The sequence below is a fragment of the Aotus nancymaae genome, unplaced genomic scaffold (genome assembly GCF_030222135.1).
Source record: "Aotus nancymaae isolate 86718 unplaced genomic scaffold, 86718_ANA_hifiasm-v0.15.2.pri h1tg000059l, whole genome shotgun sequence".
In the NCBI taxonomy this organism is placed as follows: Eukaryota; Metazoa; Chordata; class Mammalia; order Primates; family Aotidae; genus Aotus; species Aotus nancymaae.
This window is the reverse complement of record NW_026988473.1, coordinates 10,308,529-10,324,021: the sequence shown is the minus strand read 5'-3', so window position 1 is coordinate 10,324,021 and position 15,493 is coordinate 10,308,529. Positions and strand designations below refer to the sequence as shown.

Sequence of the window (15,493 nt, the reverse complement as noted above, 5' to 3'; positions counted from 1 at the left end):
AAGACTTAACATTTATACACAAACAATTGGTCTTTTCTGAAATAAGAAAATAAGAATGAACTGGTTGTTGCTTCATAACAGATAAATATTCCTGGTTAGCTTTTGTTTGAATATTTGACGGGGAGAAAATGGAGTTCAAATTTGGGTTTACGTCTGTCATAATTGACTTATTCTGTATTTAAAGAAAAAAACAAAAAAATAAGAATTAAAACGAAATATGCACTCAAAGATTTTATTTTGAAGCTAGCTACTTCCATACACCATGAGGCTTCATCATATGGGTCTTGTCTTTATACACTAATGAGTAAAATACATGAGATAAAACACTAGCACCCATGACAAAGGAGTCTAAACACCACAACGAATCAGTTAACTCCTGTTGACAATTCAGGGGTAAAAAAAAAAAAGTCGTATCATTTGCTTCACTGTGTTTTTGGAATCATCATCCTGCCTAGTTTTCTGGGAAATGTCTATGACTATTTGGCTAGTCTAGTAAATGGTAATTTACAGGCCTGTGCCTTTGCTGGGTCAATGTCAGGCAAATCAAGAGCTCTCCAATGAACACATACCTTAAATGATAGTGAAATAATGTTTTTTTTTTTTTAAATGTTCATTACTTTAAAAGCTTACATTTAGGAAACTTAAGTTTGCTTTTTGATAATGGTTAGGTTTTCTGTGTTATCATAAAAATCAACTTTCCAATGAATATTTATCCTTTTTTCCTAAGACGTCAATAGTTCTTCATATCCAGGGTCATGAGTCATCTTTGAGGACATGCCAGAATTTTTGATGTAACTGTGAGGTTGGAAATGCACACTCTGGAAGAGACAAAGTATGTTAGGTCTTCAGACTTCATTCAGGTTCAAGACAGATGTACATATACCATTTTTTCCAACTGCATACATAGAATTCTTAGCTAATCCAAGGTTAGTAGAGCAGATCACTAGGTTCTTCAAATAATTGCAATTTGTCACCCTGGTATTCATTCTATTCTCTCTAATAAAATTTTGGAGAAATCAAGCTTTTTAATTCAGTTAAATAAAGCCATGAGTCCATAGGGGTGGTATCCTATGGAATTTGATTCAACAATACATGTTTAATATATCTTTTAAGAGGAAGAAGAATTTTAAGAACACCAGGAGGGAAAGCAGAGCATAAGACATTCACTGGATCTAGTCACATGTGTAAATGCCCTTTACTGAGTCAATACTAATCAAGAGACTAGTGGTTGTGGCAGAAATTGTTTCTGCTTAGGAGGGAGGCAAGCTGGGTTCTAGGGTCCTCAGCACAGGCACGAACTCATAGCACAATGCCAGGCAAGCCAGGCAAGTCATTTGACTTCCCAGAGTCTCATTCCCTCCACTGACAAAGTGGGAAGGTTGAACCAGTTGATTTCTCATGTTTAACTATTTTCATATCCAGTGAACTCTCAGCTTGTCAGTTACTCAACTGCCATCTGCTTTCCTTCTCTGCCTTCCATTACCAGGAAAATGACCTTCCATGTGTATTTCATGGCTGGCTGATATTCCTTCTACTACTCTTTTTTTTATTTTATATATATATATATATACAATTGCATTTTAGATTCTGGGCATGTGAAGAACATGCAGGATTGTTGCATAAGTACACACATGGCAGTGTGATTTGCTGTCTCCATCCCCATCACCTGTATCTGACATTTCTCCCCATGTTCTCTCTCCCCAACTCCCTGTCCCCCACTGTCCCTCCCCTAGTCCTCCCCAGGACAGACCCCAGTGTGTGATGCTCCCCTCCCTGTTTCCATGTGTTCTCATTGTTCAACACCCGCCTGTGAGTGAGAACATGCAGTGTTTGATTTTCTGTTCTTGTGTCAGTTTGCTGAGAATGATGGTTTCCAGGTTCATCCATGTCCCTACAAAGGACATGAACTCATCATTTTTTATGGCTGCATAGTATTTCATGGTGTATATGTGCCACATTTTCCCTGTCCAGTCTATCGTCGATGGACATTTGGGTTGGTTCCAAGTCTTTGCTATTGTAAACAGTGCTGCAATGAACATACATGTGCATATATCCTTATAATAGAATGATTTATAATCCTTTGGATATATACCCAGTAATGGGATTGCTGGGTCAAATGGAATTTCTATTTCTAGGTTCTTGAGGAATTGCCACACTGTCTTCCACAATGGTTGAACTAATTTACACTCCCATCAACAGTGTAAAAGTGTTCCTATTTCTCCACATCCTCTGTAGCATCAGATTTTTTAATGATCGCCATTCTAACTGGTGTGAGATGGTATCTCAATGTAATTTTGATTTGCATTTCTCTAATGACCAGTGATGATGAGATTTTTTTCACGTTTGTTGGCCTTTTCTATGTCTTCTTTTGAAAAATGTCTGTTCATATCCTTTGTCCACTTTTGAATGGGTTTGTTTGTTTTTTTCTTGTAAATCTGTTTTAGTTCTTTGTAGATTTTGGATATAAGCCCTTTGTCAAACAATGCTTCCACTACTCTTGGTGACATAGCTAGATAAACACAGTGTAGAGATAAGATACACCTAGACAAGATTACGTGAGGCCAGTCAGCACACTCACCCCAGAGATGTCAGAGTGAGCCTGTATCCACCGCAGCACAGAAGTGAGCACAGCTAGGCAGAATTCTAGCACAGTGCAAATCAGCATCAGAGACAGAGTTCCCTGAAAGTCAAGAAATAAAAAAATTGGTGGTGCTTGGGTCAGCCAAAGCCTTCATGCCTAGTTGCGAGGTGACCATAGAGATGAAGACCACCTCAACCGTTAGAGAATGAAGTATGGACACCATCAGGAAAACAAAACTGCTCCTCCCACACCTCACAATTGTCTAAATTCAACCCCTTCACTCATTCACTTCCTTGAGAGGAGAAAGGGAGATAAGTAGTAACTAAATCAACTAATCCACTTCATACACTTCTTTCTTACTTCTTTGAGACATCGATAGTTCTGATGACTTTATTCACTCAGTGAGAAAGCCATGTGGTGCAATAACTCCCAGGACTGAGAGTCAGCAGCTCCATTCTAGCTTCACCTTTACTGCTTAGTAGCTGTGTAAGCCTGGACGAGTCTCTCTCTTTCTCTAGCTCCTGTTTCCTCGTGTATCAAATATGCAGACTAACATTTCTTTCTCAGAGATTTGTGAGGATCAAGGAGGTTTTGACTGTGCAAGTCCTTCATAAAATTCAGTATTGACATCCCCATCTATGTGTCTATGTGTCTAGGTATCTGAACCCCTTTGGATTTGTACTTGATTTTTGTTGTTTTGTTTTGTTTTTTCTTTTTTCTTTCTTTTCTTTTTTTTTTTTTTTTTGGTGGCTGGAAGCCTTAGAAAAAACATTGAAGGTAGTAAACTATCAGAGTTGCTAATCATCAACACCAACTCAAAAGGATGGGTTCTCTCATTTCCATCCTGAGATAATCTTTGTGCAGAACTGGCCATCTGATAATAAAAGGAAATAATTTGACCACATGAACGTTTGTTTTGTGATATTTATACATAGTTAAAGAGAAGACACAACTTGTTTCCATTCCTTAGAAATAGTTTCAGCAAGCGGTGGCTCACGCCTGTAACCCCAGCACTTTGGGAGGCCGAGGCGGGTGGATCACAAGGTCAAGAGATCGAGACCATCCTGGTCAACATGGGAAAACCCCGTCTCTACTTAAAATACAAAAAATTAGCTGGGCATGGTGGCGCGTACCTGTAATCCCAGCTACTCAGGAGGCTGAGGCAGGAGAATTGCCTGAACCTAGGAGGCAGAGGTTGCAGTGAGCCGAGATCATGCCATTGCACTCCAGCCTGGGTGACAAGAGTGAAACTCCGTCTCAAAAAAAAAAAGAAAGAAAGAAAGAAAGAAAGAAATAGTTCCAGCAAGCAAGATCAATAGAATCTCTCTTATTTCCAATGTAAAATGGTCTCATTATGAATTTATACTATATCACTCCCAAATTTCTCCGAAATTTCTCTTCAGACTTTTTCCCAAGGTGGAATTGGCTGTGCCAGGTGTTAATTTGTACTGTCAGCCTCATTTACTTGTACGTTTTCTCATTATACCATTACCTTGAGAGCAAGGTCCACTTTATAATAAGTGCTGTACCAGCATGACTGTGACCAGACCTTTCTATCCATCCATCTTCCTGCTGAGTTCTTGGCTTATGTCATTTATATGATTACAGGACAATAAATATTCTGCAACCTTATGTTGCCTGTTTTCCTCACAACGTGTTGCTGACCATGCACGTGCTCCTTAATTTTTCAACTTCAGACATATTATTTCTGTTAGCCAAATTTTATTATTTTTCTTCTTCCAAAGAGATCGAATTCTCCTGCAATCGTTCAGTTACACTCTCTGTCTCCCTCTATTTCTTATCTCCTGATTTAATATATCATACTTCTTTCAGCTATAACGAAAAGCAATAATAATGTTGCATTCTCACCTGATCAGTATTATTTATTATTGTGATCATTAGGAGAAGCCCTTACCTTCTAACCCCATATTTCCTATTCTCTTTTTCTTAGTACTGAATCTGGTGTCTTCTCAGACCAAATAAACTCCTTACCACACACACATACTAGGTTTCCTTGTTGGCATATTCTGATCATCTAGGTCTATTTGCTCTGTTTCCATTCTTAATCCACCGTTCCACTTACCAAGATTCTTAATTTGACAAACTCATATTTTATGCCTCCAAAATTGGATTAGTTTGATAATTAAGAAACTCTACAAACAATAAGTTAAAAGTTTTTCATCATCAACTTTATTTAACATTTTCAATTCTACTCTATTAGTATGTAATCCCCTTAATCTCATCCATGTAATCCCCTTAGATTAATATAACCCTGGCCTTCCCCCTATATGCCCAAACCAGAACAAACAGAGAGATTTTCAAAAGAAGGAGTAACAAGAAATCAAGGCTTTTGAATACCTCATGAAATTAGAACGTCCCATCTAAAAATACTTACAGTCAGACTGACTTTGGCTCTATAGCAGTCCATGGTATCAATTGTATAATAATGGTAAGAATGACTTCTTGTTGGCATATTATTTTTGTCCAACTCACACTGCAATAAGGCAGGATTTAAGGCAGCCAGGTTGACAGACAGGAGAATGAAACCCACCAGAGCTGACAGAGCGCTCAGAATGCTTCCAGCCAGGCTGCTGTGCACCTAAAAGAGAAATGCTGGGTAAGGATCATTCCTAATGAGCCAGAATCTCTCTTCTACATCTTTGCCATTAAATTGTAAGTTATTCCCTTATGTGTCTCCTCAGGAGGTCTGGGATTGATCATTTATTGCTATATGCCTCTCCAGTGTCCAGCAAAAATCTCGGATTCTCCAAGGTAAATCTTGGCTGAATGAATGAATATATGAACTGGTTCCTTTTAAGTGGGACCTTGGTGATGTGGTTGAGAATGTTACTCTTCTAAATTCTTTCTCTGGGACAGATAGCAGGGCCTGCATGAGGCTTTGCTTGCAACATTACCATAAGAGCATGACCCAAAGCAAAGGTGGCAATGTACCAGATGCAGTTTCTCTCTTGCTCAACTCAGAAACCCCTGGTGAAAGCATCAGCCACACGGAAAAAGTAGATAATGTATTAGCATGGTGCAAAAGTAATTGTGGTTTTGCCATATGTGAAAAACCGCAATTATGTTTGCATCAACCTAATAGTTCACGCTTGCGTGCCCATTGCCTCTCTCAAAAGCACACCTCTCAAAGATGAGTGAGGGGGTGGTTCTGAGTCTCAGGCAGGCCCTGGAACCTGGGTGGGCATATGATTGGCCACATAGAGGGCAACATGGACGGCTGTAGACAGAGGACTAGGTGCAGGCTCAAGGATGGTGTTAACGTGTGGGAGGCAGCGGGAAGTAGAAAAAAGACGTCCGGACTGCAGGTCAGAATATTGAGGTCACAGTACTAGACTTGTCTCAGCTTATTCCCTTGGATACTCAGTTCCTTGGTTTTATTTCTTACTCTGGTTCTCACTCCTACATTGGTGAAGTGAAGGGAATAAATAAACATCTCAGAAGTGACTTTCTTTCTACTAAAACTCACACAGAAAAGAGAACTGAGCTAAGAGCATTCTGAAAGCTACAGTTACAGGTAGGCAGCCTCCAGGGCACACCCCACAGCTGTACAGTAGAGTGCTAGTTAATCCCACATGGGCTCTTCTTTTAGGAACTCACCAGCTGATGCTTTGGGACCCCGATTTCCCAACATAATGACTAAAGTGTATACTCCTGGGGCTCCTAGTAGCCAGTAGTAGTCCTGATGCCCAGAGTATATATTTCTTAGAATAAGCTAGATTTGCCTTGAGACGGTACTCTTCTGCAATCTCAGAAAGGCCTGGTACAATGTGTGACAAGAGGAGAACTCACTAAAGCCTGGATGTCTCTGGTGAGTCTGAGCCCACCCTGAGACCACATCCTGCATCCTGGAGCTTCCTGCATGTTCACTGTGGGATTGTTCTCTGGTGTAAGAGACCCAGATATTTCCTCCTAGAAGTTTGAAAACACTACCCTTGTGCCAGGCTATACTCAGTGTGATTCCAATAGCCACACTGACTATTTATAGTTAAGGTAAAATTAAGTGAAATTTTTATTCAGTTGCACTATCTAGATTTCACACCATTGATAGCCACATGTGATGGCAATATTGTACAGTACAACTGTAGTGCATTTTCATCATTATAGAAAGTTACATCTCATTTCCATCATCATAGAAAGTTACATTGAACAGCACAGATCTAGTTAGTAGTGTGGAGTCTAACTGAGGATTCCAAATAATGATATCTAAATACTGATGAGAAAAAGAAAGATTTGGCAATTTTTTCTGAGTACTCTCTCTCACTTCCCTGCTTCCTTTGGGAGATTTTTATAGCCAGAGATTTCAAATTGAGTTTCTGTGCAATTGCATTATATGACATTCTCTCACATAATCTCCAATATCAACCCCTTGAGGGATAACAGATTGATTGAAGACTTAATGAAACTTTAAAGACAAGAAATGCTCCCCATAATCCAGACTCTCTCTCTGCCACTTCCAACTCTAGTTTTTGCTGGAATAAGGGATTAAAAACAGGTAAAGCTTTTTTGATTTCTTAGCCAATACAAATGACTAAGGACTACTTTTTAGGATGCTAGAATTTATACGCAAACAAAATAATACTTCTGGTGAGATAGATGAAAGAATACACTCAGCCAGCACTACCCAAAATTATTGAAGTCCTCAAGGAAAAGGAAAATCTGAGAAAGTCTAGAGGAGCCTGATGAGACATCACGACTAAATGTAATGTAGTGTAATGTAGCAGCCTCTGTGTACACCTCTGTGTATAATGTGGTAGCCTACTTTGGATACTTCACAGGAACAACACTTCAACTAATTTTTTTCAAAGGTTGTAACACCTGGGCTTAAACAGTGAAACCCAACAAACAGACCTCTTTATAACACTGTCAGCTTCCTTGCCATTGAAAACCTGAATTTGAAGCCCAATTATCACAAAAGGACATCATAAACAAGCACAATTTTTCTGTGACACATTCTTCAGCATGGGCAGAGGGAATATTGTAATCCTCTGAATGCAGACTTTGATGTAGGGTACAATAACTGGGGAAATGTGCTCTGAACAAGGATACGGAGGATCCAGGCCCAGCTCCTAATTCTAACAACAAACTGCTCTGGAACTGAGTTTTCAGCTTTTGAAAGTAGAAAGACTGGCCTTAATGAGTCCTGTCTAAGTTTTATTTTGATCCGTTCGATTGTGGATTATAGTTCTCAAACTCACCAAAGACGTGGTTAACCGTTTCTCTGTGGTGATTGATAGAGAGCCAGCGATGACAAACTAAGATAAAAGAGAAAATAATCAGGTCAGTTTTTATGTGCAGAGTAACTGTGATGTCACTATCACAATGTTCATAGAAAACTGTCGTGGGAAAGACTATCGTGAGTCCATGAGGTAAGATCCATTTAAAGACATAGATTTGTCCCTTTTTCCCATATAACATTCAGATAGTATCAGAAAAAAAAGATAGCAGAAATATATCCCAATAAACAAAAGGAAGACCTTAAAAGCCAGGAAATAATTTTTGATTAATAAAAATCAGGCAATTTTGGTGTAAGATGTTCTCTAGAAAAGAACATGAAAGCAATAGTATTAAAAGAGAAAAGAATTGGGAGAATCATGTGGTTTTTGTCCTTCATTACATTGATGTGATATGTCACATTTATTGATTTATATAGGTGTTGAGAAACATTAAGTTTACCCTGCCCCCATAGCTCCCTTGTGGAGAATACCTTTTAGTTTGCAATTAGTGAGAGGTGGGTAACAGCTGCCTACTTGGTATATTTTTGAGTTATGAGTAAATTCAGAACACCTGTTTATTAATAAGAATCACCTGTTCTAAGAGAATAAATACACGAATGAGGATCTGCTCAGGGCCTTCAGCCTGGAATGCTATCAGTCCCTGAGGCTCTCAGCTTGAGAGGCTGCTGGCCCCCCCGGTAGATCCACTGTGTCGTTCTATGTGAGTGTCTGCTTCTCATTACCTTCAGTGCCGCCTGGGTGGGGTCTCCTAACTAAGCTGGTACTCGGCATGTAGGTTGAACCGTTCTCGCACCCCTGGAATAAATCTCACTTTATCATGGTGAATGATCCTTCTAATATGCGGTTGAATTCAGTTTGCTGGTATTTTGTTGAATATTTTTGCATCAATGGTCATTAGGGATATTGACCTATAGTTTTCTTGTAATGTTCTTGTCTGGCTTTGGTATCAGGATAATGCTGGCCTTATAAAGTGAGTTTGAAAGTATTCCTTCCTCTTCAATTTTTTGAAAGAGATAGAGAAGTGTTGTTATTGGGTTCTTTAAAAGAAAGTAAAAGATGGGAGAAGTTAACAGATATGGGAGGTCAGAGACATGGATCTTACATTGCTGGCTCCCCAGCTTAAGGTAAAATGGTCAATGAGAAGAGAAGGAAAGACAAGAATGAATGGCAGAAGTCCTTCAAGGCTGTGTTTAAAAAATCAGAGACATTGTTTTCATCCTTTAAAGTATTCATGACCTAATGAATTTAGAGCCATTAAGAAACAGAAAATTCTTTGACAGTTAAAAAAACGGGGGGCAAAATCCAAAGAAAAGTTTTGATTCCTGTGACCCAGGCATTTAGTTATGTGTCTATATAAACAAATGGCAAGTCTTTAAAAAAATGGACTAGATGCCTCTCCAGCAGTGGACTGTGCTTAGTAACTTGCTTTGAAAGAGTACAGAAAGAGGAGAAAAAAGGTAGTAATTTTACAGAGGAGAAACCTGGAAAATACGACCCTAACCACATGATGAAGGTTAATTGTGTCAGTGACATCATGCTGGTAGCATGACCCTTGCTACGACTTGATGAAATGGTGCTTTACCTAGTCCAAACATCAAAAAAATCAGACAAACCCAAATTTAGGAACATTCTATAAAAATCTCAGCCGGCACTACCCAAAACTATCAAAGTCCTCAAGGAAAAGGACAATCCGAGAAAGCCTAGAGGAGCCCGAGAAGTCATCATGGTGAAATGTAACATAGTGTAATGTAGTAGCCTTGCATGGATCTTGGAACCAAAAAAGGTCATTTGGGGAAAACTGGTGAAATCCAAATCCAAGTGTAAGTTTAGTTAATGAGAGAAGAAAAATGGACAAGACACACAAAAGGTGGACTTCTTGGTGCATCAAATAAGCAAATGTAAGAAAAACAAATAGCTACTGAATTGAAGGAAAAAACATCTATGAACGAGAAGCTTAATTATGAGAAAGCCTCAATCTAAGAGAAAGCAGTTCTCTGAGAAAAGGACTATTAAGTCTTTTTGAAACCCCAGACCTGCAGCTATTTCAGAGGAATTTCCAGTCCATCACTGGGGTGTAGATATCTACTCGGCCTTCCCTGGGAATCAGTCAATGCAGTAAAAGTATTTTCAAAATGCTCAGCAATGTAAGTTCTCCTTCCTCCATGATCCCCGCAAGCATGGGGGGATCACAGTGTGGTTTCCCTGTGAGTGTATGATGTCTTCCATTGACACTCATTTTTTTTTTTGTATAAAATATTATTTCCCAACTTTATCCTAATTCGTGGATTTTTTTTTTTTTTTTGCCTAAATCTGGAGAGAAGTCACTAGCTTCATCATAACTCAAGATAAGACGACAAATAAGATGATTTTCAAGAGAAATGCTTATTTGAGTCTGACAAGAAATTGATCTAAAATCAGGCAACTCCTGTCATTCTACCCTACTCAATCCTCCCGGAACTACACACACAGGAGAACAAGTTTCACCATCGACTCCTTGGTCCTGGCAGATCAAACATAGCAATATGGCAGGTGGAAAGTCTAAGCTACTGGCATCTTCCTCCCGTCTTCGTTCCATCCTGCCCTCCTCAGAAACTCTACTCACACACAAGGGTCCTATGAATGGGTAAGCGGACTTCAGCAGCGTAGAAATCACTTGGCTAAAATTTGGAGAGAAAGACGCAGATGCCAAAATAATCCCCAAGCCCAACACCTTCATGCCACACAAGATCTGGATAGTCTGTGGGAAGAGAAAGGGAAATTGAGGATTAAAACCAGCATTTGTAAAGACAGGGCCTTTTCGCCTCTCCCACAGTGCTAATATATTATCACCTTCTGCAAGATCCCAGTGAGGATACAAACCCTGTGGAAACTCTGGAGTGAGAAATATAAAAAGACATCCTGGAGGGTGTGCTGCTCTGCCACAGAAGCCACGGTCTCGGGTGTCTGGCAGGTGCTCAGCAAGGCTTCTGGTATTTCTGCCTCTCAGGCCCTGGTCTGCTCATGACCCCTGCTTCCAGCTCACAGCAGCTGCTGGGATCTGCTTTCCCAGCTCTCAGGACCTCTGAGTCCATGACTAGTGGATTGTCTTTCTACCTCTTTGGAAACAGGGGCACCTGAAAGCCCCACATTCTCTGCAGTATTGGCAGTGCAGAAGTCCTTCCCCTCATCCCCCAGACTCCACTGGACATGGAGCTTGGCCCTCTCTGGTCACCTCCTTGGAAACTGCAGTCCACAACCCTGTAACTGAAGTTCTGGAAGCTCTTTTTTTTTTTTTTAATTTTAAGTTCAAGGGTACAAGTGCGGGTCTTTATATAGGTAAACTTGCATCATGAGGGTTTGTTGTACAGATTATTTAATCACCCAGGTATTAAGCCTAGTAGCCACTAGTTGCTTTTCCTGATCCTCTCCCTTCTCCCACCCTCCACCCTCCAAAAGGCCCCAATGTGCATTGTTCCCTTCTATGTGTCCATGTGTTCTTATCATTTAGAGGCCATCACCCTTAGCAAACTAACACAGGAACAGAAACCAAATACTGCATGTTCTCATGTATAACTGAAGCTCTGTCTTAGGAGGTAATTTCCTTCCTGACATCCACCTCAGAGATTACAGCTCTATTATCATTTACCAAGAAGTTTTCTAGACCTTATGTAACATGAGCCTCATAGAAACCCACAATTGTACATGAGGCAAAGAAACCAGTCCCACCAGGCCCTGAAACCCAGTCAGACAGAGGGCCTCACCTCGGATCATATAAGTGCAGAGGCAATTCTAGAAACCAAAACTCTGTGTCTCCCTCCCAATCCTATCCAGATCCCTTCTTTCTCTCCTTCCTTCATGCAATACAGCTTCTTTCATAAATTCTGGATGAGAGGAAAGACAGACAAACTGAAGGTGAATATCATTTCCATTCTCAAAAAGGTAAGGAGAAAAGAGGAAAAGGAGGTGTATTTTTTCTGTAATTTGCAGTGAGGGGAAAATTCTTTGCAAAAATCAGTGTGAATTATTAAGCATGCAATTGTGAAATACAGATATATATATATATGTATGTATATTATATAATTACATATTATAGATATGTATATATTTATGTGTATATATATACACACACACACATATATAAAATATGTAATTATTTACCACCATTACTTTTGTAAAAGAAAATTAGAGAAGTACTGTATTGTAAAAATACAAAAACAACAACAGAAAATCGATTCCTCATATTCAGAATAAGGGGAAAAAACATTCTAAGACAACCTCTTGTGGAAAATTCTGCGACAGTTTTCTCCAAGTGGTTTCTACCCTGGACTCGCTCTGGCAAAAATGAAGGGTCTAAGAGTCTCCACACTCACAACAGCTATCCAGTCCCAGGATACACGTCATCTCTTGGAACTTTCCCCAACCCACCTCCAACACGTCCTGAATTAACTTTACCCCAATAACTTTGACTTCTGCCTGTAGACGTTTCTTCAGGCTATCCTGCCCCTGGTCGGTGGCTGCGGGTTTCTCTGCTTGGGAGAAGTTGATGACATTTGACGGGAGCACTATCATGGTCTCATTGGGAACAGGTTGTGACGTCATGATGGTGCTGCCAACTGTGGAAGAAAAAATAGATTTAGCTCTTAAAAAGTACAGAGCTCCCTGGTTCTGGCTCCAAAAACTCTAAGTCAGTCTGCCAATTAGTCCAGGCTTAGCCTGTCCATTAGAGAAAGAAACTGATAGTATGGAGCAGTGAAAACCACACAACCTTGGTTTCATGAGGATTTTTCCATAATGTTTGACACAGTCCATTATAGATAATAAACACATCACAGGGTGGCAGCAACATCAATTTTGAGAGGTCCAATGTCCAGAGGCAAATGGTTACACAAACTTTGCAAAATGCAACGATTTCCCTTTCCCCAGTCCTACTGACAACTGTATTGCCATATATTTGATGAATTTTCAGACTAATAAATCAACTCTGCTTATTTATTTTTTGTCTAATAATACTATTTATTAGCATTCATCTTAGATATGTTTATCATATTTTACTAGACATATTTTTAGTTTATCCTGAGGTTCTTTTATTCCTTACAACAGCTCTGCATCTAAGTTACTAAAAATGTGTAATAAATAAGAAAATTCAAATAAAGTTTAAGTTATGAACACAAATAGTATACATGTTGTATAAATGCATGGCCTAAAATTAATGATGAAGAAATATTTGCAGTTACTCTTACTGTTCAACCCTGTTCACACAGCCGGGAAGCTCTAAAGCCAGTCTTGGGTCTCAGCTTTCCTTGAGTGTGAAGCCTTTGCATAAATCTCTACATCATTCTACCTCTTTCTACTTTTCCACCTGGCAATGCCAGCCTGTGCCTAAGTTTACTCAGGCTGGAGAAGCCGCTGCATGCAGTGGTATGAAAACAAGTCTTGGAGTCATAACACATGGGCTCACGTCCGGGATCCTCCCCACTTTTTAGCATAAAGGCCAAGTAGGCTGTGATATTTGTTACTGAGCTCAGCTTGGATCTCTTTTCATTGCACCATTCTCAGTCCAAAGACTGCCTGGTTTACAAATGGTCCAAAAACATCTGAAGAGATCAGAGCTCTTCTCCCGTTAATTACACAACCTTACGTAAGTGACTCACTGAGTTCATGCAATAAGAATACAGCAGAAACAGAGTTAAAAACAGATACTCCTTCCATTTGCCCACTCCATTTTCAAAATGCTCTAGTGTCTCTTAACTGCTGTCAAGGAGTTTCAAGTCAAATTACTCCTCTAATGAGGTCACAGGAAGGAAATGGTGAGATGAGAAAAGTCTTTCAGCATTACCTACCTGTGCCCCTTGGTTCCAGCTGAGTCTTCAGAAGCTCCCAAGAGGTTTTAACTCTGGGTTCTCAGACAGTCCCATCAATGGTTTCTGCTTACCTTCATCTTCTGAAAGTCATCCGCCCTTCCTTATTCCAGTGTTTGCAGTTCTACAGGATGTGATACTTACAGATTGTAGATTTGCGAAATGAAATGTGCCTGCACTTCCTTTTCTGTAAACTTCTAGCAACTTCAGAAAAATCATTAAAAGAAACAACTTATGACTGTGAGAATTCATGAGTCACGGAGCTTTATGTGTGAATTGCCACTTTGAGACGTTCAAGTTACCTGTTATTAGGCCAGTCTGTTCTTAGAGCCTCATTTATCTAATCTGTTAAATAGAGGAGCAACACCAACACTGGAGAATTGTCACAAAGATGAGCAAAAATATTTATAAAAAGCCTCTGCTGCTTTGAGGCATTCAATAATATGTAACTAGTAATGGTAATATTGCTAGTAATCATAATAAACACAAACAACAATATTCCATTGTATACAACTAACCATAATAATAACAGCAATAATGACTATACTGCTTTTAAGGAACATTCAATAATATATAACCAATAATGATAATATAGAACATAAAAAATCTTCAAAAAATTTATATATATGCATATATATGTAGTTTGTTTTTTTCTAATTCCTCAAGCTCTTGGCAGGCTGAAAGCAGCCTTTCCACCCTCATTGCCCAACTGCTGCCTACCCTAAAGTCACCTTCCTCCTCTGGCAACTCTCTTTCTCTAACAACAGATCTTTGCCCTCTGGAAAGGGTGGGCCCTTCTAGGGATGTTTTGAAACCGAGAAAAACAAATGGGAAAGACTCAGCAGGACCTAAATGAATTCAGCAAACTCATATGTGGGCTGGTTTTGTGTTCTCAGAGTCTCACAACATGGCATTCAACTCTGCACTCAGCAAGACAGAAACCAGTGCCTTGGGCAACACCCCTGCCTCACCCCCACCACCCCCGCCGCCAAAAAAAAACCCAGAATCCTGAACTCCTCTTGCCTCTCTAAGGGAGAATCTGGGACTTTAATGTTTTCTATAGATCAAGTCGCCTTGTGCCAAGGTGAGAGAGTGGCTGGGATGAGTAAACTGCAACAACATTTTCTACTCATTTTGACGCATCTTTTCCCGGCTTTGCACTCACCTGAGGTGCTGCAACTTCCTAACTAGTTTCTGGAGTTCTCACAAAGGCAATGTAGTTCATTCATTGTTGTCAAGTCAGTCTCTCCATGGGGAAATGAGGGCGTGAGGCTTCCTATTCCACCACTTGCTGATGACACTCAAGTTAATTTCCTATTACTAGATCCTATTGTGCTGAAAGGTCATCTAATTATCCCAAGTTCCCATGGCAGAGCTCAAAAACAGATGTTCATGTTTGACAACAAGGGCATTGTAGAGAAATTTTGGTGTTCCTCTAAGTATACATACAACTCTCTGTGCACATTCTCTACAAAATAGCTCTTGTTCCTGCAGGTCTGTGGGCAAATCTGTCTCTCTGGCCTTTCTAGTTCCAAGGATCTCTCCTTAGAGAATAAGAAGGCCGTAACTCTTTGGACCCAAAACAATTATTTGGGCTTTTGTTTCCTAGCTAGCCCTGTTTCCCAGGTCCCATCTGCATCTCAGTTTTCATTTCGCACTCTCCAGCTCTCTCCCTCAGGACCAGGGGCATCTTCTATTCCCTAAGGACATCTGTGCTTCTCTTAATTATCATGTTATCTCCTCCATTCCATGACACCACTCATACCCCATACACTAGGAACTCTTCTCTTTTGATACATCTTTCTGAAGCACTTACCATA

General features: G+C 39.9%; 1 protein-coding gene across 1 annotated transcript; it reads right to left on the bottom strand.

The window, feature by feature from the left end:
- Positions 1–218: 218 nt before the first annotated feature.
- LOC105718528 (membrane-spanning 4-domains subfamily A member 6A-like) lies at positions 219–14,361 on the bottom strand. The gene is given in 8 exon segments (XM_064364856.1): positions 219–818; positions 2,579–2,680; positions 4,977–5,180; positions 7,798–7,854; positions 10,439–10,573; positions 12,268–12,428; positions 13,818–13,833; positions 13,836–14,361. Coding segments are annotated over 8 exon segments (861 nt in total). The 5' UTR covers positions 13,926–14,361; the 3' UTR covers positions 219–722.
- Between the last annotated feature and the right edge of the window lie 1,132 nt (positions 14,362–15,493).